The sequence below is a fragment of the Mercenaria mercenaria genome, chromosome 1 (genome assembly GCF_021730395.1).
Source record: "Mercenaria mercenaria strain notata chromosome 1, MADL_Memer_1, whole genome shotgun sequence".
Taxonomy (NCBI): Eukaryota; Metazoa; Mollusca; class Bivalvia; order Venerida; family Veneridae; genus Mercenaria; species Mercenaria mercenaria.
This window is the reverse complement of record NC_069361.1, coordinates 63,974,315-64,000,334: the sequence shown is the minus strand read 5'-3', so window position 1 is coordinate 64,000,334 and position 26,020 is coordinate 63,974,315. Positions and strand designations below refer to the sequence as shown.

Sequence of the window (26,020 nt, the reverse complement as noted above, 5' to 3'; positions counted from 1 at the left end):
AGAATTTAAAGGCTGTTTTTACCTTGAGATTTGGTGGAGGATGGGACACTTTTAAAAACAATATAATTTAAAGAGAAAGAAACATGAAGAATGTACATTAGTAAAAATGTAAACAAGAGCTGTCTCCATAGGATGACACATGCCCCCGATGGCACTTTGAATGAATAGTTATGGCCGATGTTAGAGTTTAGGACCTACGGAGCTGGGTCTTGCGCGCGACACGTCGTCTTACTGTGCCACACATTCATGCGTAGTTATTTTAAAATCCATGCATGAATGACAAAGATATGGACCGGACACGCCCATCAATGCACTATCATGAAAAATGACCTTTAACGTCTAAGTGTGACCTTGACCTTTGAGCTACGGACCTGGGTCTTGCGCGCGACACGTCGTCTTACTGTGGCACACATTCGTGCCAAGTGATTTGAAAATATATCCATCGATGACAAAGATATGGACCGGACACGCCCATCAATGCACTATCCTTTAACGTCTAAGTGTGACCTTGACCTTTGAGCTACGGACCTGGGTCTTGCGCGGGACACGTCGTCTTACTGTGGTACACATTCATGCCAAGTTATTTGAAAATCCATCCATCGATGACAAAGATATGGACCAGACACAAAAATTGCGGACAGACAGACTGACAGACTGACAGACGGTTCAAAAAGTATATGCCTCCCTTTTGGGGCATAAAAAACAAGAGCTGTCATAGGAGACAGCGCGCTCGACTATTTCGATGCTGGATAGTGAAACTGGGCACATCTGAGGAAACTAGAGCTGTCACTGGAGTGTTTAATGACTCCAATTGTGGATGAAGATATTGCACAATAGCCCGAGTCTATGTCAAAAATATCAACTTAAAGTAATAAGAGAGGTAAAGATAAAATGTATCAAAACACTATATAAGTATATCCTAAGCAAAAAGGGGCATAATCCATTAAATATTGGTGCCAGAGTTATGCAGCTTGTGTCATATAGTGTGGGTGATGATGTTGAACAACTATTTTAAGTTTGAATCAAATCCATTCAGTAATAACAGAGACAGAGTGAAAGTGCATCAAAACTTTAACCTAAAATTCTAAGTAAAAAGGGGGAATAATTAATGAAAAATTGGTGCCAGAGTTATGCACCTTGCGTCATATGGTGTGGGTGATGATGTTGAACAACTATTTCAAGTTTGAATCAAATCCATTCAGTAATAACAGAGACAGAGTGAAAGTGCATCAAAACTTTAACCTAAAATTCTAAGTAAAAAGGGGGAATAATTAATGAAAAATTGGTGCCAGAGTTATGCACCTTGCGTCATATGGTGTGGGTGATGATGTTGAACAACTGTTTAAGTTTGAATCAGATCCATTCAGTAATAACAGAGATAGAGTGAAAGTGCATAAAACTTTAACCTGAAATTCCAAGTAAAAAGGGGAATAATTCATGAAAAATTGTGCCAGAGTTACGCATCTTGTGTCATATGATGTGGGTGATGATGCTGAACAACTATTTTAAGTTTGAATCAAATCCATTGAGTAATAACAGAGTAGAGTGAAAGTGCACCAAAACTTTAACCTGAAATTCTAAGTAAAAAGGGGGAATAATTCATGAAAAAATGGTGCAAGAGTTATGCACCTTGTGTCATATGATGTGGGTGATGATGTTGAACAACTATTTTAAGTTTGAATCAAATCCATTCAGTAATAACAGAGATAGAGTGAAAGTGCATCAAAACTTTAACCTGAAAATCTAAGTGAAAAGGGGGAATAATTCATGAAATATTGGTGCCAGAGTTATGACCCTTATGTCAGATGATGTGGATGATGATGAGGAATAAGTATTTCAAGTTTGAATCAAATCCATCAAGTAATTACAGAGATAAGTTGAAAAAAGAGAAAGTGCACCAAAACTTTAACCAAGGTGGGGACGCGGAAAGACGCCGACGCCGACGCCGGGGCGAGTAGGATAGCTCTCCTTATACTTCGTATAGTCGAGCTAAAAACCTATTAAGCTTTTTGACACAGGGAAGAGACAGTATAATGCAGGCCTGTGTGTAGGATTCTAAAGAATTGAGGCGAGTTACTGAGCATTTAAGAGCCTAAAGAGGGGGGGGAGGGGGGGTCCCCCAGCTACTATGCAGTTTTTGGGGACTTCAAATGGTGCAATCAAAATGAAACTGCTGACCAAAGCACACCAATATTGGTTTGTTACATCCTGGCATGGACCTCACAAAGTTTGTTCCAACAGTTTTGCTTGACCCCTTTTAGTGGTCACCTGAGGTAAAAATAGAAAAACCTTTAAATAACTTCTTCCCTTAAACCACTAGTTGGACTTCCACTAAATTTGGTCTGTAGCATCCTTGTTTGGACATGTCTAATTTTTGTTTGATCTGATAAAATAGTTTTGCTTGACCCCTTATAGAAGAGCCACAGCTAAAAATAGAAAAAAAAACAACAAAAAACAAACCTTCATGGCCCAGCTGTTCAAAACTTTGACATACTGTTAAACTAGTCACCTGTTAAAGTTTGATTCAAGATACTGGTCATGGAGGGAAACGCTAGTAGGATGTTTTGGTTTTACTGTAAAGACGTTTTGGTGTTCGTAATCCTTAAGTGATGTACTTGTTTTTCTAAGTTTTCTAAAATGTCAAAATATTACTATAAACATTAATCTACCTTTAGTTCAATCAATTGTTAAAGTTTGGAACAACTGTAGTATCTTATTATGGACCTCTCTCAAAGTTGTGCAAATGGGTATGAGTGGCCTATTTTAGTAGCCATTGAAAAATTTTCAAACAACTTCTTCTTGTCCCTTGTCACATTTTCACTACTTGTATATAGCTCAAACATGCTCCAATTGCTTCACTGAGGAGCCAATAGAGCTTGTATGGATGTCTCTTAATTTTGTTAGAATGGTTTGCTCGTTCCCTTTCAGGCTTCATAAGAGCTAAAATGATTTAATCTTTTAACGACTTCTTCTCATAAACTCTACAGTAATCGAACGATAATTTGATATTTGTAAACAGACGCAGTTGACTGTATTATTTACCAGTTTAGGTAAACCACGCATCGACGATATGGATTAGTATCTCAAACTGAGACTGGATGAACGAAGTACTGTATTAGCACAACGCGTTAGGCCGCTAGGTATAATAGCCGAGGTTCGGAGTTCGATACTGGGTTGAAGTAAACTTTTTTTTTTTTACTTTTTTTCCGCATATATACAATACCGGATTTTCCACTGTCTTTGAAAATAATACAGTAGTAGAGCCTACACAGTTTTTTCGTGAACATCCATTTATACCGATGTAATGTAAGTACAGTACCCCCACATTATACACTAACATACCATTCCATAGCTCGAAATGGCGAACACTGAAAAAGCTTCTGATGAGCGATTTCATTATTGCATTGATTAAAATTTCATTGATATAAAAAAAAGAAAAAGAAAATAGAAAAAAAGGTAATACATGTAGTAAGAAAAAATAAAAAAAATAGAAGACAAACTGAGAATCAAACTGAAATAAAACAAAAATAAAGCAGGGCTACATAAAACATTTCCTTAGAAAATAAACCTCCTGTGAGTTTCGATTTCGTGCTTTTTTTCGCACTGCATTTGAAAACCGACAGCTTAGCCACCTGAGCTATTTCGCCATTCAAGTAAATGTTAATTTTTATTTGACAAGTATCATAAGAATGCCTATCTAATTTACCGTGATAACTGACCAACCTAAACTATCTTTCTTAGACTCGCCTGATATTTTCGCACCATTTTTATTATCGTTCGCCGACTGTACAACTGACTGACAACTGAAGAACACCTGTTGTCAGTTGAAAGTCCCCATTGTTTTTGTGGTAAAAGGTCAAAGGTCAAAGGTGACCTTTAGACTGAAAACGGTTTCCAATCAATAGCTGAAGAAGGCTTTGGCCTACAGTTTTCAAACTTCATAGAGTTGCTTGTGATCAGTATATGACCCTTATGGGTCAGTTGGTCAAAGTTCAAGTTTACAGTGACTTTGAGGCTGACAACCATTCTGATCAACAAGAGGACAACAACGCTCGACTATTCAACAGCCTTGTCAATTGAATGAAAATAACAGTCGAAAAAGGGGTATAATTTTGTAAAAATGCAAAACAGAGTTATGGAACCTGCACAGTGTTTATCAGCTCATGACAGCGGACAAGTGCGTGAAGTTTCAACCCATTCCAATTAGAGGGTACTGAGATACTAGCTTACATATAAGAATTTAACCAAAAACTGCTAAGATGAAAAAGGGGCATAATTTTGTAAAATGCAAAGTAGAGTTATTGAACCTTTCCAAATGCATGTCATATCATGACAGTGAACAAGTGTGTGAAGTTTCAATCCTTTCCCATTAGCGGATACAGAGATACCAGCTTACATACAAAAACTTGACCCTATTTAGTTAGACAATTCTTGTGGCAAGACCTACAAAATGGCATTTATACATATACACTTGGCAAAAGTTCTAAGTCTACACTTTTGAAATATGAAATTATTTTTCTTGCTATAGTCGGTTATATATCTATATGTTGTATTCTTAGTACCTACGTATCGTCCTGCAGATAAACGATATTATTTTAAGGTTTAGGTGTATATCACCAAAACACAGAAATATTTTATAAATGAACAACATCGTTACCAATATTTTACCCGACCATTACATGTTCTGCCGTACTGTCCCGTACTGAAAATATTCTGAAAAAGTTGTCCCCCTTTGAAAATGAATGCCATATGTAAAGAAACAAGCAAATTCGATGAATTGGTATCCCCCGCCGAAAGGGTTTGTGGTGAGGAATGGCAAAAAGATATATCCGGCAAAAAGTTAAGGATGTTAATAAGAAGCAAATAATTTCATTAGTCAAAATCAATTTAACAGAAAACAAATGTTTAATTAAAGAGTACACAATAAATGTATGATACTTTGATCCGGACTAAAGAATTTATTTTGAATGGGATATGCTTACTGTAATAAGCTTAGCTTTTAAAATTAAATGCAGTTAATTGAAATGTGAGCCTAAAGTTTAACTGGAATGAAATATTGTCTTTGAGTGGTTTGGCACCAGGTGTTGCTGTTTTACATGTACATTTGAACTTAAAAGATCAGATGTCCTTAAGAGAACACAGATAAGATATCTTGAACATGGCTGAGGGCAAGGTTTGTGCAGTCACAACTTAACATGTTGAAGGATTGAACATTAAAAAAAAAAAAAAAAAAGGATGGAAATATATATATCTATATATAGATATATGTATATATTTATTTTTTTAGGGGGTGGGGGTGCAGGGGAATGGGAGAGGAAACAAAATTTCACATGCTGATTATAAATATTGATTGAAAATTAAAAATGAAAAAAAAAAAAGGTAAAAGGGTGAAGTTGGAGTGGGGGTTGGGGGGGGGGGGGGGGCGGGCAGAGGATGCATGATCAGTGGTGGGCATGACTGGGTGGAGAAGTGAGGTGGGGGAATAGTACAACTTGGAAGGTTTGAAAAAAATCTAAAATAAATGAAAAAAAAAAAAAAATTGGGAGTGGGGGGGAGTGGGGGTTGGGAGGGGGAGGGGGTGTGACCAAGGCAAGTGGGTGACCAGGTGTGGGTGGCGCAACTTCACATGTTTATAATAAATGTTCACAGAAAAGAATGAAAGAAATTTAATGAAATTCTGCCAAATGGCAAGTTTGTTATGTACAAATATGTGGATTTTTAGACAATTAAAGGGCTATAACTCTGAAGTTACAAAAAGAAATCCGTACAAAATTGTCTGTGCACAACCATATTATAGTGCTCTAAATTCTATTAAAGTTTCATAGTTCTAGGTCAAATATATCAAAAGTTATGATGCAGAAATTGGCATATCTATAGATCTATAGTACCCTATATAGTTAACACTAGAAACTTCTAAGGGCCATAACCCTGGTGTTACTTGGGCAATCTGTCTGAAACTTGATGGGCCCCATAACCTCATAGTGGTGAACATGTATATGAAGTTTGTTTGAAAAAAATCTAAAATAAGGAATGAATTTTTTTTTTTTTTTTTTTTTTTTTTGTGTTGGTGGGGGGGGTGTTAGGGGGATAGGTGGGGGAGGTGTTGTGATCAAGGTAAGGGGGCGACCAGGTGTGGGTACACAACTTCACATGTTTACAATAAATGTTCATGGAAAAGAATGAAAGAAATTTAATGAAATTCTACAAAATGGTAAGTTTGTTATGTACAAATTTTGTGGATTTTTATACAATTAAAGGGCAATAACTCTTAATTTACAAATAAATCCAAATGAAATTGTGTGTACACAACCACATTATGGTGATCTAAATTCTGTTTAAGTTTCATAGTTCTAGGTCAAATATATCAAAAGTTATGATGCAGAAATTGCCATATTTATAGTACCCTATATAGTTAACACTAGAAACTTCTAAGGGCCATAACTCTGGTGTTACTTGGGCAATCTGACTGAAACTTGACGGGCCGCAAGAACTCATTGTGGTGAACATGTATATGAAGTTTTAAATAAATATTCCCAACCATTTCCTAGATATGGCTCCGGACGGACGGACGGACGGACGGAAAGACGGAAGGACGGACGGACAGACGGAAAGACGGACGGACGGACAACGCCAAAACTATATCCCTCCGACTTTCTTCGGGGGATAATAAAAATAAACAATTGCTGAAAACTGTGTTCCACCTAGTTATGTGAAATTTCAACACTCCCACGCTATTACAAATGCATCAAAACAAACATGTGTAACAGTTCCTTGAAAATGGTGAGTTTTTAAAAGCGCTTGACTGTCTGGAAGTGGGGCCTATTTAGACAGTCCTTTTTTGGAATTCAGTGCTTATATCAGTATACTGCCACTTGTTTTGTAGAGTAATATACACGCTATCATTACAAAAACAACAAAACAAGTGTCAGTATACTAATATAAACATTGAATTCCGAAAAAAAGGACTGCCTAAAGGGGCCCCACTTCCGGGCAGTCAGACGCCTTAAAAAAATCACCATTTTTAAAGAACTGTTACACATGTTTGTTTTGATTCATTTGCAATAGCATGCGAGTGTTGAAATTTCACATAACTAAGTGGAACACAGTTTTCAGCAATTGTTTATTTTTATTTCTTTACAAATGGCATTCATTTTCAAAGGGGGACAACTTTTTCAGAATATTTTCAGTACGGGACAGTACGGCAGAACATGTAATGGTTAAGTAAAATATTGGTAACGACGTTATTCGTTTATAAAATATTTCTGTGTTTTGGTGATATACTCCTAAACCTTAAGTAAATACCCTCTCTTTTATCGATTTCCACTGTGCACGTGCATTACGTGCTTTTCATGTTTAAATATCTACCGGTCGCTCTTCACGGTCCAAAATATGTGTATGTGAAATCTGTTTGATCAGTACACAGTGAAAATCATAAAAGTTTCCTGTTTCCACAAGTATACACTGGATGACGCTAGATGAGAGAGGGTGCACAGTCGAAATGGTCCAGAGTGGCATATCAAACCGAAAGGTACACGCTTAAACAACATGTTTTATATGAAATAATATTCGAAAACTAGGTGAAACGAAAACAACATTCGTGTGCTACCGTGGTGTTCAAAGTCTCCTGACTCGAACCCCATTGAACACCTGTGGGATGAACTTGGGGGAAGAGTCAGGAGTCTGGTGAGGGGGGGGGGGGGGGGGGTTGGGTTTAACATTGCACCGACACATTTTAGGTCATATGGCGACTTTCCCGCTTTGATGGTGGAGGAAGACCCCAGATGCCCCTCCGTGCATTATTTCATCACGAGCGGGCAACTGGGTAGAACCACCGACCTTCTGTAAGCCAGCTGGATGGCTTCCTCACATGAAGAATTCAACGCCCCGAGTGAGGCTCGAACCCACATCGATGAGGGGCAAGTGATTTGAAGTCAGGAGTCTGTGACCTGTTCCTCGCAATCTCTATGAACTACAAAATGCTGTTGTAAGAACATAGAATGCTATTCCACAGGGGCCTATCCAACCATTTATTCGATTCATACGTTCCAGGTGAACAGCCGGTATTAATGCTGTAGGAGTGCACACGAGATACTAAGAACTCGGATTGTGTGACTTTTCATTTTGGGGGTTGTACTGTTCAAATTATTCACGCTTCATTGAATTTGCCATTTTACTCAAATGTTTCATGAATTACTTTTGTTAAATATTTGAGCTATATAGTGTCCAAATTTTGTTGCAATATGTCCAAAGGTTAACGAGATATATCCAAAATTGTAGGTGTGGAGTTAGAACTTCTGCTGAGTGTATATATGGCCTTGACCTTCGACTTCAAACTCAAAACTGCTATAAACACCATTTTTTTTTCCTACAGCCCGCATAAATGACCTGATTTGGCTGATTAATAATTATGCGGTTTGGTGATTTTTGCTAAGAGACTTTTTGAATTATAAGCATTTTCAGTCATGTTATAAAATCAATGAGAAAACTGCTTTTACTGGGTAATGGGGGATAATATTATATGTGAGGTTTGCTCATTCTATTTCAAACACTTTTTGAATTATAAGCATTTTGAATTTGTGTGCAAGTCTGATTAAAGTTGATTGCAAAATCTGGTCTCTATCATGTTTACAAGCCAAAAATAGCAAATTTTTGCCTTTTAGAGGGCTATAACCCTCGAAACCATGATGGGAACTGACCATTTTTCGAAAGGAGCCAAGAAGTTATGCCAATACAAGTTTTGTCCAAGTTTGATTAAAGTTGATTACAAAATGTGGTCTCTATCCTGTTCAAAACAGCAAATTTTGGCCCTTTAAGTGGCCATGACTGGAACCCATGATGGGATCTAGTCAGTTTTCGAAAGGATCCAAGCTATTATGCCAATACAAATTGTGTGCAAGTCTGATTAAAATTGATTGCAAAATGTGGTCTCTGGGTGTTTACAAGGAAATTGTAAACAGACCAATGACAGACATCTGGACGACGGACAAAATGTGATCACAAATGCCAACCCTGTCACTATGTGACAGGCAAGCTAAAAAATAAAAAAAAAATATTGCGACCTACCTACCCTAATTTTTTAGCATGTTACTGGAAACAAAGAATTTTTCAGGCCTAAAATTTTGGGCCAGTATGATATTATGCAACATAACATTTAAAACAAAAACTGCATTTGTAGGAGTATAAACTGCCATTTTTCACAAAATAGTGTTGAAGGATTTGGAAATGTTAATTTGTTTTAGCAGTCATCAAGCAGGGCAATGTTTATAAGTGTTTTATTAGTACTTTTTGTGCACGTTAAGTACTCTATGAAAGACAAGCAATTCAATATAAATCTATATAGATCTAATGAGCTTCCTGATTGAGAAGTTAAATTTTCAATTCAAGAAATTTTGAAATGAAATAATTTCAAAGTTGAATATAATTTTTATAAGGGTAACTAAAATATCTGAACAGCAGAAATTTAGATATATTTCTCATGGTTACAACGGTGTATTTTATTTAAGTTGAATGAAACAAGAGGGCCATGAAGGCCCTGTATCGCTCACCTGACCTATTGACCTAAAGATCAGCAAGATTAACATTCTGACCAAGTTTCATAAGATATGGTCATAAATGTGGCCTCTAAAGTGTTAACTAGCTATTCCTTTGATTTGACCTGGTGACCTAGTTTTTGACCTGACATGACCCAGATTCGGATTTTACCTAAAGATCATCAAGTTTAACATTCTGACTAAGTTTCATGAAGATACAGTCATAAATGTGGCCTCTAGAGTGTTAACAAGCTTTTCATTTCATATGACCTTCTTCTTCTTCTTGTCGTTCGCATCTACACTGTCAGACCAGTAGCCTCGATGAAACTTGTGGTTTGCCGAAGATCCTCAATGCCTCCATACAGTTTCTGGTGGATTGAGGTATCTATCGACCAAGTCGCAGCTCGCTCCTGGTCGTGCCTTTTACATCTCTGAATTATATGCTCCGCAGTCTGATCTTCTTCACCACATGGACAAGTTCGCGATGATGTCAGTCTGTATTTCTTGTACATGTGAGCATTGAGCTTGTTGTACCCTGAGCGGAGCCTGACCATCATCACTTGTTCAGACCGATCAAGGAGATGAAAAGGATCTTCCTCCATCCTTGGTCTCGTTAGTGCCTTGATGTTGGTGACTTTCTCCTTGTAACTCACAGGTTCTGTTGGTTGTTCTGACTGAGATCCTAGCTTAGCCATTTTGTCTGCCTCTTCATTGCCTGCAAGTCCACAATGGGTTTGGGAATCCAGTGAAGTGCTACTTTGCAGGTTATACTCAGGCTCTGCATTCTCCTGGCTAGATGGCGGAGCTTTATTGTTGATCAGAGCTTCCATGACAGACAGTGCATCTGTGAAAAAGACGACTGAGGAGCTTTCTTCTGCCGAGTCTTCAACCATTGAGACGGCCTTCATGAGTGCTTCAGTCTCTGCCTTGTAGTTGCTGCAGTGTTTTCCTGTGGCTGCATGTAGTGTTTCTCTCTTGCCAGATGGGTATTGAATGAAAACTCTGCTCCTCCGTCTTTGACGGCGCATGTGGCTGATCCGTCTGTATAGACATGAGTCCATAATTCCGGAGGATAGTCTTCATTGATCATAGCAAGTGTGAGGCTCTTCCGTATGCATTCATCCTCTTGCTTCCCGCGGTCAAGACGAGGAACAGCAAGTCTCACAGTCACTGAGGACAGATCATTCACTAGTGGGTTTATGATGTCTTCACTACCTAGGGGAGTCGTTGGTACGCTCAGCTCAGTTTTGAACTCTCGGTTGAGTTTCTTTCCCTCATGTACGAAGCTGCTACGTTTGAGCCGATTCTTTGTGTAGCCATCTAGCTTGGCTTTCATGAGATGGTCTTGAAAAAACCTGAACTTCTCTGCTTGAAGCAGAACCTTTGCCTGTCTTCTGTCTTGTAACGGCTGTGTGCCTGTTAGCTTCTCCATGAAGGAGATTGGTGTAGACTTTGTAGCACTGTCATGATCCGCAATGCTTGGTTCGGGAAACTTGTCTAAAGCCTGTTGGTTAGTTTTGGCAGTAGTGGACCAGGCAGTTGAGCTATACTCTAAATGGGGTCTCACTGTTCCCTGATATACTGTCTTGAGTATTTGCTCATTTGCTCCCCACGTTGTTCCAGCAAGTTTGCGCATCATGGCAAGCTTTCTACGGGCCTCCCTTCTGCTTGACTAATGTGGGGCTTCCAGGTTAGCCGTTTGTCAAAGGTCACCCCAAAGGGTTTATTTTGCCTCGTCTGCTTCAATCAGCGAAGTATTTCTTGATTTTACCCGCCCTCTGCTTTGACGACAGGGAGAATAGTGTGGTGGACGATTTCTCTGTATTGATCGATACACACCAATCTTCAGCCCAAGCTGAAGCTTGTTGATGGCTTCTTGCATCCTGTATGTGGCTGTAGTGGCATGTTCTTCCTTACACCATAACACCAGGTCGTCAGCGTGGGAGAGCAGCCTTAACTCCTTTCGGTAGTTCAGACACCAGATCATTGATGAAAAGCAAGAAGAGTGTAGGGGATAAGACTCCGCCTTGTGGGACACCATGACGCAACAGGAACTTCCTACTGCTGGCATGTTCTAAACTGACTCTTGCTCTCCTGTTGTGGAGGTATGACTTAATCCACCTCAGCATGTGACCTCCTACTCCAGTCCTCATCAGCTTGACGAGGAGTCCATCAGTCCAGACTTTGTCAAACGCCCTCTGCAGATCAATCCATGCTGTAAGCACGTCTTTCTGCTCTTGGAAGGCGTCCTCTATCTCTTGCGATAGATAAGTGGTCTGGTCTTCAGTGGAGCGGAATTGTCTGAAGCCAGCTTGTTGCGTTGCAAATAGGTTGTTAGTCTCCATGTACCACTTCAGGCGTGCATTCACAATTCTCTCCATGGTCTTTCCAACACAGCTGGTTAGGCTGATTGGGCGGTAGCTTGCAGCCTTCTTTGGATCCTTCCCTTTCTTGTGGATGGGGATCATGACTGCCTCTCTCCATATCTGTGGAAGCAGTCCTTGTGTTCAGCTGTAGTTGTAAATTTCCAGGAGTTTGCAAATTGCCCTTTAGTGCCTAGATGGGTCAGCATTTCATTTGTGACTCCATTGGTCCAGGAGACTTCTTTGTCTTCAACTGCCTAAGAGCTGTCTGTAGCTCATGCAGTTTAGGACCTGCTTCATGCATTCTGGTGTCACTTGGCTTGTCTGCCTTTCCCTTTTTTCTCTTCGGGCTTCCCTTTGCCGTTCCCTGTTGATGGGGATGTTGGAAACATCTTTGTAGTTAGAGGCAAAAGTGTTTGCCGCTTGTTTACCCGTCAACAGTTCACCATTCTCTTCCAGAGTTACTGAGCCTCTTCCTGTTTCTTCATCTTTCAGCTGTCTCGTCAAACTCCACAGCTTTTGGCCATCTCGCTCTAGGTGAGCGCGTCTGTTTTGTTTCTCCAGCTCTTCCTCTGTGCTTCCCGTTTGTGCCTGAGGAATTTGGCCTTGGCTTGCTGTAGAGAGAGGTTATTTTCTTGTGAGGGATTGTTTTCTGCTTCCTCCTGGCTTCTGATAACTTTGCCTGTAGATTCTCCAACTTATCACTCCCGTATGGCTTATAGTCCTTTCTTGCTCCCCTTGGAATGGCGCTGTAAGCAGCCTTAAGTATACTGGCGTTGAAGTCTTTGACAACCCGGTTGATGTCTCTACCTTCCACTCTGATGTCTTTACAGAGCTCATCACTCAGACTTTGGTAAAAGGTCCACCTGGCCTTCTTGTAGTTCCATCTGGGTATGTTAGGTGAAGTAGAGGCTATACGGTCCATAGTAAGTTGGACTGGGCGATGGTCGCTACCTCCTAGTTGTTCATTGACTTCCCGCTTGACATGTCCATGTATGTCATCAGTACATAAAGCAAGATCAGGGGTTGATGTTGTTCGCCAGCTTCTGGAGTAAAAAGTTGGGGGATCATCTGGCTTGTTGATGAGGTTTAGCTTGTTAACATCTTGCCAGGTCTCCACTTTCTCTCCACGTTTATCCAGGTGGTCATATCCCCAGCTTTGTGAGTGACTGTTAAAGTCTCCTACAATGATGAACCTGGTTTCATCAGTTGTAACTTTATCAAGGAACAGAGCTTTGTCACTTGGAGAGTATATGTTCACAAGTTTCAAACTGAAATCGTTCTTTCTGAGGCTCAGAGCTTGGAACTCGGAGTCATCCATATGCGTGTTGGTCTGGACAGCGCTGATGTTGTTCCTGATCAATGTCATGATGCCTCCTTTTCGTCTGCCAATTCTGTCACAGCGGAAATACTGGTATCCTCTGACTTTGAAGGATTTCTCTGGCTGTAGGTGAGTTTCCTGAATGCAACAGACATTTATGTCTTTCTCATGGAGGATATGCTCAAGTTCAGCTTTCTTGTTTAAGACACCTCCGCATTCCAATGCATCAGCCTGAAAGGTTGATGCGGATTGGTTCTTCTCCTTGGTATGTTCCTCCTTCTTCTCTGTGCATTGTTGTGGATTTAAGGAGGGACCCCCAGTAGCTGTGGGTGGACTCTGTCGAGGCCCAGAGCCCGGCATGATCCCCTGGAGGGACCTCAGAGATTCAGCACCACGTTGTTGAATACCGGATGGCTGTGTAGACATAGCGATATTGCATGGTGCTGTTGTTCGTTAAGAGAGTGCCAATGGCCCAGCACCTCTGTCTTCAACTCTCTAGGTTTCTTTCGGGGTTACCTCACCCTTAGTTCCGAGTTAAAACCCTATCCTGGGAACACAGGAGCTATTTGTCCCATAGCGGGGGGCTGTTCATAGGCATCAGGGCGTGTCCACACACCGGTGGGCCTGGCATGCCACATGTCTGGGGGCAGACCTCCTCCGAGTCCCCTGCCGTTCTGCCTGAGACCGCAAGGTGCTCAGTTACCGTGTGGCGCCAACTCGGAGGCACTGCAAAAGGGCTTGTCTGCAGAGAGGCTATGTACTGGCAGGGAAGACTTACGCACTCGGCTCCTTTTTCACCAGAAGGCTAGCCAGCAGTGGAGGCTGAAAGCGGAAGGTGACAAGCACACAACACACAGCACACCACACTTGACGCACCAGCAGACCAATTGCCACACTATGACCTAGTTACCTAGTTTTTGACCCCATCTGACCCAGATTTAAACCTGACCTAAAGATCATCAAGATTAACATTCTGGCCAAGTTTCATTAAGATATGGTCAAAAATGTGGCCTCTAAAGTGTTAACTAGCTTTTCTGTTGATTTGACCTGGTGACCTAGTTTTTGACCCGACATGGCCCAGATTTGAACTTGAGCTATAGATCATTAAGATTATTATTTTGACCAAGTTTCATTAAGATATAGCCATAAATGTGGCCTCAAGTGTAAACTAGCTTTTCCTTTTATTTGACCGGGTGACCTAATTTTTGATCCTACATGACCCAGATTCAAACTGGACCTTAAGATCATCACTATTAACATTCTGACCAAGTTTCATAAAGATACAGTCATAAATGCGGCCTCTACCTAGTTTTTTTTTTACCCCAGATGACCCAATATCGCAATCGTCCAAGACTTTATTGAGGATAACACTCTGATCAAGTTTCATTAAGTTTGGGCAAAAATTGTGACCTCTAGAGTGTCAACAAGCTTTTCCTTTGATTTGACCTGGTGACCTAAATTTTGATCCCAGATGACCCAATGTCAAACTCGTCCAAGATTTTATTGAGGGTAACATTCTGACCAAGTTTCATTAAGATTGGGCCAAAAATGTAACCTCTAGAGTGTTAACATGCTTTTCCTTTGATTTGACCTGGTGACCTAGTTTTTGATCCCAGATGACCCAGTATCGACCTCGTTCAAGACTTTATTGAGGGTAACATTCTGACCAAGTTTCGTTAAGATTGGACCAAAATTGTGACCTCTAGAGTATTAACAAGCTTTTCCTTTGACCTGACCTGGTGACCTAGCTTTTGACCCCAGATGACCCAATATTAAACTCGTCCAAGGTTTTTATTATGGGTAACATTCTGACCACCAAGTTTCATTAAGATTGAGCCAAAAATGTGACCTCTAGAGTGTTAACAAGCTTCTCCTTTGATTTGATCTGGTGACCTAGTTTTTGACCATAGATGACCCAATATCAAACTCGTCCAAGATTTTATTGAGGGTAACATTCTGACCAAGTTTCATTATGATTGAGCCAAAATTGTGACCTCTGGAATGTTAGCAAGCTTTCCCTTTGATTTGACCTGGTGACCTAGTTTTTGACCCCAGATGACCCAATATCAAATTCGTCCAAGATTTTATTGAGGGTAACATTCTGATTAAGTTTCATTTAGATTGGGCCAAAAATGTAACCTCTAGAGTGTTAACAGTCAACTTGTTGACAGACGGACGGACGGATGATGGACAACGGACACAGGGCGATCACAAAAGCTCACCTTTGAGCACTTCTTGCTCAGGTGAGCAAACAAGTAAAAAAATAGGGTGATTTTACTTCCAGATTGGGAAGCAAGTTACTATATGTAGTATTAAGTTTCCTGTCCAAGAATTAGGGAAAAACCCAGTAACCGACTACCCAAATGGGAAGTTTCCCCTACTGTTTATATACACCTCAGTTTGTAATTCTTGCTATAAAGGGTCAGTAATGTGGGCTGTAGGCGATCTGGTTGGGCCGAAAAAAAGTTCTGTTTTCGGTCTCCATTCAAAGTCAAAAAAGAGGGTAGGTAGGTAGGAATCTGTTTTTTTATTTTTTTATCTATTTTTTTTTTTTTGAGGCCTTGAAATTCTTCGACAATGTAGAGCTCAAAGGTAAATCATGATACTGGTGAAATATGTCGTCAGCTACCTGTAATTTGTGATCTGGAACTGTTGTAAGGTAAAGTTTTTGGACATTTTATAATGCAAACAAGCTTTAAATCGAAACCCCAGAACTGTTGAAACTGACACTGACGGACACTGGATGTCAGAATCCAACCACTTAATATTCTTACCCTTTCATTGGTTTAGGTGAGCTAGAAAAAAAGAAGACTTTTTATTTGATTAACGTTGGACATTTACAATTTCAGAAAATTCCATCAACTTAAATGCAAGAAAAGATGAAAAATGGCTGACAAATACTACCGCCTTGTTAGTTTCCTGATAAACATATGCCCAGAACCTCTCAGAGAACTGTTTTTACAAAATGCCAAGTCCAATACACTACCTGGTGTACCATACACATCACTGGATGCTTACCTTGCATCTAGAAAACCAGACATATTATCATTGAAGAGCAGACGTAAACTGAGAGATGACCAGTATGATCTTCTATATCCCAATTCTGGACCAGCAGATGAGTCGCAGTGGGACATTACCTTGTTAGCTGTTTTAATTCTTGAACTATTTCGATCATACATTCCGAACCATGTCCAGTTTTTCATCAGAGATATTCGAAATGTGAGAAACAGTCTACAACATGTATCAAAAACTTCAAACATTACTGACTCAATGTTTCAGAAGAACTGGGATCGCTTGGAAATAGCAACTTTAACTTTGGCTAAAGTTGTAAATGGAACTAATTATGAGAATGTTATGAAAGAGAAGATTGCTACAGCCAAGGTCTCAAACATGCCAGACCTTGGTAACACTCTGTGCTTATGGTTTATGGAAATCAATACACAAAATATGACTGAAATGGCAGAAATGAAAGTGAAAATTAAAGAAATATCAGAAGACACTAAAGAATCCAAAGCAAAGGCCAGCGAAAGTGCAAACATTCTACAAAATGCTTGCATGGCTAAACCAGGACCAACAGGTAATATCACATAACTGCATCACATAAGACATCAACAGAGGGTCTTACGAAAAAGCTTGAATGAGCGTAAGATATTAAGAAGGAAAGTTTGATGAAACCTTAAATGATGAAAAAATTAACAGTCAACACTTTGAAAACAGATAATGTAGTACACTTTACAGTTAAGCTTTGTTGACAACTATGTTACTGAACTTTCAGTACTATAAATAAAGAAATCACTCCATTCTTGAAAAATATACTGGTACCATGAAGTTTATGCACACACAAATCTTTTCCATTGATCGGTACAAAAGGCATTTTGAACAGTTTTGCTGGAAGACATTTGAGTGTTCAACGTGTTTCAAATTGAACGTATTCAAATCAACCGAATCTAGTTGTATATTTTGAATGAAAATTAAACAGTATGCAATATTTATTTTCAGGGAAACCAAATAAAAGAATGAAAATGGTTGATAGAAAATTGAAAAATATGCAAGGTATGTTTTAATAATTTATGATATTATTGTTATTCCTGCCCCCACCCCCTTCGTAGAAGGATGGGTATATTGTTTTGCAGATCGGTATGTAAACCAATCCGTTTCCGGATGATAACTCAAGAACACTTGGGCCTAGGATCATAAAAGTTGATTGTGAGATTGGTCAAGGTCACAGGGACCCAGAACAATTAAATGGTTTTCGGATGATAACTCAAGAACGCTTAAGCCTAGGATAACGAAAATTTACAGGAAGGTTGGCCATGGCCAACAAATGACCTCTATAGATTTTGAGACTAATAGGTCAAAGGTAAAGGTCACAATGACACGGAACAGTTAGCGGTTTCCGGATGATAACTCAAGAATGCTTGGGCCTAGGACCATGAAAGTTGACAGAAAGGTTGGTCATGACCAGCAGATGACCCCTATTGATTTTGAGGTCAATAGATCAAAGGTCAAGGTCACAGTGACCCTGAACAGTTAAACAGTTTCTGAATTATAACTCAAGAATGATTGGGCCTAGGATTATGAAAATTGATAGGGAGGTCGGTCGTGACCAGCAGATGATCCCTATTGATATGAGTTTAGTAGATCAAAGGTCAAGGTCACAGTGACCCCGAACAGTTAAACCTTTTCCAGAAGATAACTTGAGAACACTTGGGCCTAGGATCACAAACCTTAATTGTGAGGTTGATCATGACCTACAGATGACCTCTGTTTTTTTAAGGTACATTGTATTAGGCCCCTAATAGTAATGTTTAAAAAATGGCATTTGCTTGGTATAATTCTTACAGTTGACCGTGCTTCGCACTTTGTTGCAAATTTTTAAAAACTTTAACCATGTTTTTTTTTTTTTTTTTATAAATTTTGTGTAATTTATGGTATTTCCTCAAGCTCAAGTAGAGACAAATTTCAAAGTGGCGGCTTTTATCCAAAACGTTTGCAGAGAATTCATTATACTATTATTTTTTTTATAAAAGAATCATCAAACTATTGGTAAACAATTATAAAACTAAAAAATAAAAGTGTCAGTATCATTTTTTCTAGGGTGCCTCAAGTAAACAGATTTAATGAGACAGAATTTTATCTCCAACATTGAAAAATTAAGGTCGAATCCTGCGGGTCTGTTTTGAATTTTGCTCACTTCATTCAAAAATAACTGTGGGGCAGAAGTAAAACCTACCTTCATTTCTTCCACAATATGTAACCTATAAAATGAAGGCAAAATAGAGAACTTTTACCGCACGTAACTCAGTATTTTTAAAGATATCTAACTCTACCCCTTCTATTTCAGAGGTAAATTCACTTTGAACAGCAAGAAATCGATTATCAAATGAATATTTTCCACTTTTGTAAAATTAATCAGTAACAAGTCTTGAAAGAACTTACTAGAAAACAAGAAATATCTTTAAAAATGATGGTCGGCGAATTGTAATAAGGAAAGAAGTTTATGAATTTTTCATCTGACTTTCATCTTTCATCTAACATTTTTCAAATCGCAAAACTAAACACCGCACTTTAACAATTTAAATGGTTCTCTTTTAATTTTTCGCAAAGGTTTCGAAGGGTTGCAATTTTGTTTCGTTTATCCTTAGACAAATAATTACAGCAGTAGTTTAATGAAGATTCATGAAGCGGTTCATGAGAAGAAGTCATTAAACGTGTTTATATTTTTAGCTAAATTGGTCCCTATCCCTATTTGTAACAAAATAGCAGGAGACCTTACGATATTGTTACACATTGAGTTTGATAAAAATCCATTACATTTTAGTGGTTAATGCGAAGAAAGGCATATCTACTTTTAGCTATAGTGGTCCCTAATAGGGCCCAAGTTCCTATATAAAATTTGGAAGAGGACCTTATAATGATGCTCCAGACCAAGTATGACAAAGATTCACCAAGCTGTTCATGAGACGTTGTATAAAGACATTTCTAGTTTTAGCTCTAGCAGCCCCTAAAAGGGGTCAAATGTCCCAGCTGAACAAAGTTGGTTGCGGGCCTAATAAAGATGCTACAAATCAAGTTTGATTAGAATACATGAGAAAAAAATCAGTTAAAGGATTTTTTTATTTATTATTATTATTTATTTCTAAAATAGGCCAACTGATCCCGCTTTAACAAATGCATATTCACTATTCATGAATCTTTGGACAATGACGTCACACCTATAAAAAAGTGAAGGTCAAGCAAAACATACAATTGTAATTATTTCAATATTTCTGTTTAATAAACAAAGTTTGATTGTAGTCATATCACATAGATAAACCGTATGCAGCGTACCTTCATTTCAGTTAATGAGATTCAGTCATTATATAGCATATATATAATGAAACAGATTTCAACTGAGTTCAATATTTGCATACCATACTAAAGAAAAATATTCATATATAATAAATCAGTTAAATAATTTATAACAAATATATCAAAGCAAACAAGTACTCATTTTAATATGCAATCTGAATAAGTCACAAAAGCAAGAAACCTTTTCATATACAGACGACAATTGTAACAAGGAAAATCTTTTAAAAAGCACTTCTCTACATAAAAGACTCTTATCACACCCTTATTCATGTGATACGCAGACCGTATTCAGCTCTTTCTTTAATTTGATATATGTTGGTATTTGAACAGGTTTTTATCATATTTATTAAACTTACTTATCATTTTGAGATATATCAATATTCTTGCTAAATATACTGAGCCAAAGTTAGCTTTAAAACTATGAACAGCGTCGTTTAGGATAAACGCTTTGTCTACATTTCACTCAGCGTAGCACAATCAACAGAGTGAAAGAAATTGACACTATCGTCCATATAGGAAGAGTGTTGCATAAATCTTCCATTTTGATAAATTATCTATAATGCGTTATCAAGTAGTTCGATATGCAAACTGAAGTCACGTGGCAAAGGTAACGAAAACGAATTTAGACGGCGTCGCCGAAAAAGAAAAATAAGGAAAACAAAATTTTGGTCCAAGTGGGGCTTGAACCTATGCCCCACTGAAAATTTCGGTCAAAGTAGGTTTATGGTAGAAATTGAATACTCTTCAAAAAGGAGATACTCTATTATGGGTCTAATACCTTAAGGTCAAAAGCCTAGAATCACGAAAATTGACAGGAAGATGGTTCATGTCCAGCAGATAGCCTCTATAGATTTTAAGATCGATAGGCTAAAGATGAAGGTCACAGTGACACGGAACAGTTAAATGGTTTCCGGATGATAACTCAAGAACGCTTGAGCCTAGGACCATGAAAGTTATTAGGAAGGTTGTTCATGACCAGCTGATGACCCCTATTGATTTTGAGGTCAGTAGATTAAAGGTCAAGGTCACAGTGACCCTTAGATCTATACATAGAGCTCTGAATTCGGCTACCAATATCGGGCCTCAGTCAAACGGCAGCATGTCAATACATGCGATCAGCTGTTTAGACGGCATAGAGGCTATGACTACAGTGACCCTGAACATTAAACAGTTTCTGAATGATAACTGAAGAATGATTGGGCCTAGGATAATGAAAATTGATAGGGAGGTTGCTCATGACCAGCAGATGATCCCTCATGATTGATATGAGGTCAGTAGATCAAAGGTCAAACTTTTTCCAGACGATAACTTGAGAACACTTGGGCCTAGGATCACGAAACTTAATCGTAAGGTTGATCATGACCAAAAGATGACCTCTGTGTATTTTAAGGTCAAAAGCCGAGGACCATGAAAATTGACAGGAAGATGGTTCATGTCCAGCAGATGACCTCTATAGATTTTGAGATCAATAGGTCAAAGGTAAAGGTCATAGTGACACGGAACAGTTAAACGGTTTCCAGACCATAACTCAAGAACGCTTGGATCTATGGCCATGAAACTTAATAGGAAGGTTGGTCATGACCAGCTAATGACCCCTATTGATGTTGAGGTCAACAGATAAAAGGTCAAGGCCACAGTTAAACAGTTTCTGAATAATAACTCAAGAATGATTGGGCCTAGGATTATGAAAATTGATAGGGCTGTTGGTCATGACCAGCAGATGACCCCTATTGATATGAGGTCAGTAGATCAAAGGTCAAGGTCACAGTGACACAGTTAAACGGTTTCCGAACGATAACTTGGGAACGGTTTGGCCTAGGATAACGAAACTTGATCGAGATGTTGATCATGATTAGCAGATGACCCCTACTGATGTTGAGGTCATTAGGTCAAAGGTCAGGGTCACACTGACCCAGAACTGTGAAAAAGTAGGCCAAACGTCAAGGCCACTGTGACCCGCAACAGTTAAACCATTTCCAGACGATAATTTGCCTAGGATCACAAAACTTAATAGTGAGGTTCATCATGACCAACAGGTGACCTCTGTATATTTCAAGGTCAGTAGGGCAAAGGTGAAGGCCTTATTTACCCAGAACAGTAGAACGTTCGTGTACAGTGACCAAATAATTTCTGTTCCTTGTGCAATTACTGAATGCATCAAGGAGGGCATTTCGTATTCTACGAGCTCTTGTTATTATTAATTTTATCAAGGCACATCTACTAAATGAACTAATAATACTTTTAATGTCACTTTTCTTAATAAGAACAAAGTTAATTTCCCCTTGTTTTGGCACATATCTATTGGTCCATATATCTGTAAGTCAGTTAAGATCAGTAACTGCATTACTTTAAGACATATAGTCAACTTATTTCGTATTATAATTGTTCGAGTTGTTGAAATTGTTTCATGATCTATAAAAATGGAGCAGGGTACAGTGGTTAAAGGTTCGATGACACAAAGAAGTTAAAACAATAAAAAGGTTTTGGCTCATAGGCAATATCACTTCACAAAATGGTTTTAATAATTGGTAGGTTATTAGAGTATGCAAAGGAAAGCCCACGGTCATGCTGACTCTATTGTTTAAGAATGGGTTCCAGTACATAGCTTTGACTGTTTTGGTATGCAGACTTGACTTCAAGACAGTTGCCTGGGTGGTGCAACAATGGTTAAGCTTGTTACGCATCTGCGGCTGAGATCAACAGATCAAATGTCAAGGTCACTTCAAACCTTAGTTTTGAAATGGGTTAGGCATACAAGAATCTTTTGCTCAATGACTACACTTACCAGTTTTTTTTCATTGGGAAAGGTTAATGTTCTGGATTACAAGAGCTACTTTGTCACAGTTTCAGATCAATGAACGGAAACAGTCAGGCATAAAAGTAAAAATATTGATGCGCTAACTGCAATAGTATTTTATAGTTTGGGCTCCTATTCTTAGTTGGGAGCTTTATTGGAATAGTCTGTGAAATCTTGTCCCAAACAGTTTGATACGAGGCCATGTGCTTGAAGTCAGGTGAATAACATTTTTTAAAAAGGAAAATTAAACTGTCAGATACAGACGTCAGTTACATTATAGTTAGTCAAATGATTAAACAAAAAATATAGTTCTAGGAAAAGTAAGGAAAATGGGAGCTTGCAATCAACACAGTATGATTTAAAGATTTGTTTACTGAATAATAACCATTGTTTCGACTTTGGACTATATTACTTGTTTCGAGTACTCTTCAGGGTAAAGATATAGTTGAAAAACGGTGTTAATGTCCTAATCAGTATTATCAATAATATGATTTCCTAAAAACATAAAACGCAGAAGTCACCGGATAAATGAATAACTGTTTTTGTTGAAGATCAGTTTGAAAGAACAATGAATGCAGAAATTCCAGACGACTTCAGTGCTCCAAAAGAGACTGACAAAATTAAAGAAAAGTTACTACACAATCACCTGGTGATTGTAGCTGGTCAGAACAACAGTCTGTATGCAGCAGCTGCCCTCACAGCCGTCAAATACATGGTTTATAATGAGAAACGTTGTGTGGAAATGCAGAGTTCTTCCGACTGGAGTCATGTAGACTCAGAAGATGTTGAATTTGTTCTTTGCCGTGATCCATTTGGCAGAGATGAGTATGATGAGGAGAAAGCTAAAGGTATGGCAAGCATATTCAGTAGTATTCAACAGACAGTGAAAGAGGACAGAGATGACAAGAAGCTTGCTGTTCTAATGACATCAGATATTGGAGTGTTGAATGAATGTAAAGAGAGACATTATCATGACATTCTGGAGGAAGTGGTCACAGTTTATCACACTACAAGTGCAACTCAACCAGCTGATCTTACTGTAGGTAAGTTCAAAATATGACATGCACACTATATTTTTAGTGTTTTTAAACATTACAAAGTGAAGAGTTATCTGACTTTCTCCAAAATATGTATACAGTCAATCAATATTATTATTAATAATACTATTATGATAAATAGGAAAAGTAATGAAAAAAGCTTGAATGGTATCTATTTAGTGGCCTGTATGTAGATTTCTATTCCAAGTTTTATGACTGTTCATCCTCGTGATCTTCTTCTTTTTCAGCCAGATGTAGCAATAACATTTTACCTTCAACATCGACAATTTCACAGAATCTTGCTGGTAAAAATATATTCCGATGATTCAGTTATGAATATTCTACAGTTATATGTACTCAATCAAGTTAAAGCTACTGCATTTGACAGAAATCATATTCAGTGTATATCTTTGATGACTAACCAACATTTAGTGTAACATGACTACCAGACCTGTCAACAAGAGTGCCAGACTGTCACAAAATACGCCCGTCATCGAACTTGGTCTAATTCAAGGGGCATAATCCAATATTGCCCGGGGCGATTTGGGTGGTCATCGTACTTGGCCGAGTTATTATGCCTAAAAATGAATTGTCAGCAAGTTTGGTGAAGATCGGATGAAAACTGTTCGAGTTAGAATGTGGACAAGGCTAAATTTGCAGTTTTTCAAGTAATTCAAGGGTCATAATCAGATTTCGAGTAATTCAAAGGCTATAATCCAAGTGTGCCTGAGGCAATTTGGAAGGTTATCGAACTTGGCCAAGATATAATGCCCAAAAACATTGTCACCAAGTTTGGTGAAGATCGGAAGAAAACTGTTCGACTTGGAGAGCGGACAAGGCTAAATTTGCTGTTTTTCGAGTAATTCAAGGGCCATAATCCAAGAGTGCCTCAGGCGATTTGGCTGGTTATCGAACTTGGCCGAGATATTATGCCCACAAATATTTTCAGCAAGTTTGGTGAAGATCCGATGAAAACTGTTTGACTTAGAGAGCGGACATGCTTTGGACGCTGCCCGCCCGCCACTGCCACCGCCATGGGTGTTCAAATAATACGCCCCGCTCTTTCAGAGGCAGACGTATTAAAAGCAAATTTGGCAAAAACATACCTTTCTTTAATGATAGATAAGAAAACCAGTAAATTTCCTGAAAATTAAATTTAAACTGTCCTGATTGCACATCATCTTAAATACATATACTTAAAAATGAAAATATTTTACTTTTTAATAAATCAAGGGTCATAACTCCGCTGTTGTTTCAACAATCCTACCAACAGATAAATTTTGTGTGAGGTTTCCCAGCAATATAAATTATGGTGTTATTGAAGCAATATTGCCCATTAAACAATACTAGTGACAAAAACACATGTGGCCAAAACACCAGCGGGAAGCTTAAAGGTGTTTATAGTAGCACCAATCTCAATTTTAACCAACACCATGTTCCAAAGTCATAGGCAGTGAAATTAAAAGCTTTACCCGCCAGGTGAATCCCTAACATGCACGTTAGCATGTAAAACACAAAAAATGCTCTTGCAAAGTGTGAACGAAATTAAATATGTCTTTTTACTAATTGGTTTAAACATATTTTATTCGTCGTTATCATATGCATATTATATAATACAAAATAATTGTACATGTATCAAACGAAATGGATCGGACTGGAAGCAAAATGCTTATAAAAGCTCTATCTATTTTTACTAATTTACAGTCATAACTGTGTAAACCTTGCATCTTGCTGTGACAGTTTTATGCAGATTGCCCATGAAATGAGGTATCTAATGGTTAGGCATTGCAACTCGAGTGTTGTTGAAAAAATCTTGCAAAACAGAATTTTACAGATCTTCTGGCCAAAATAAAAAATATGAAGAAGTGTAAAATATGCAATTTCAACTTACTGAAGAGCCATATACCATAGCTCTAGTATTATTACATCAGTCTTGTAAATTACACAAATGTTCTCTATGAAAACTGCTCGAGAAATTTAGTCTGCTCTCATGTAATGTGTAAAATGGCATTTTTGACAAATTCAAGGGTCACAAGCCTAGTGTTTTATGAGCAAACTCTGAGATCTTGCAGCCAAAAATGCAGTTTTTGTAAGCTTCATGAAACTTGATAAAGAAATGTAACCTATTATTTGTTACAGATGGTAAATATGACAGCTTTAGTCCAAGTCAAGTGCAATAATTTTGGTGCTATTGTTGTAGTCTTGACCACCATTAAAATTGTCCTGATAACATTGTATTAGTTTAATGAACATGGCCTCTAATGTGTTAAAAATAGAAATATGGCAATCGTTACTAATTCAACGGCCATAACTCTGGTGTTATTAAGCTTTTTCGTTGATTGTCCTGGTGTTAGTGTTAACAACATGATTTTTTTTTTTATTTACTCAAAAGCCATTGCTGAGGAATTAATATGCTAGAATGAGCCATTAGCGATTAGCGATAAAATGTAATTTCATGGAGATCTTTTAAGAAATGAGGTCTTCCATTTATTAAAGACTAAAAATAAGTAAAAAATGCATAAGCGCGCTAAAAGCAATCCTTTTCTGACAAAGTTGAAATACAGATTAAACATATGATTATTTACCAAAAACAACTATGGTAAGAGGCTTCTTGCAAGACC

General features: G+C 38.3%; 1 protein-coding gene across 1 annotated transcript in view; it reads left to right on the top strand.

Annotated features, from left to right (window-relative positions):
• LOC123535951 (uncharacterized) overlaps positions 1-26,020 on the top strand; it is a 28,182-nt gene that overhangs the window by 555 nt on the left and 1,607 nt on the right. Inside the window, exons 2-5 of the mRNA XM_053550488.1 lie at positions 16,064-16,791; positions 17,214-17,267; positions 22,914-23,405; positions 23,648-23,704. Of these exons, the coding sequence (XP_053406463.1) occupies positions 16,101-16,791; positions 17,214-17,267; positions 22,914-23,405; positions 23,648-23,704 (1,294 nt within the window). The 5' untranslated portion in view covers positions 16,064-16,100. The remainder of the gene's footprint in view (positions 1-16,063; positions 16,792-17,213; positions 17,268-22,913; positions 23,406-23,647; positions 23,705-26,020) is intronic.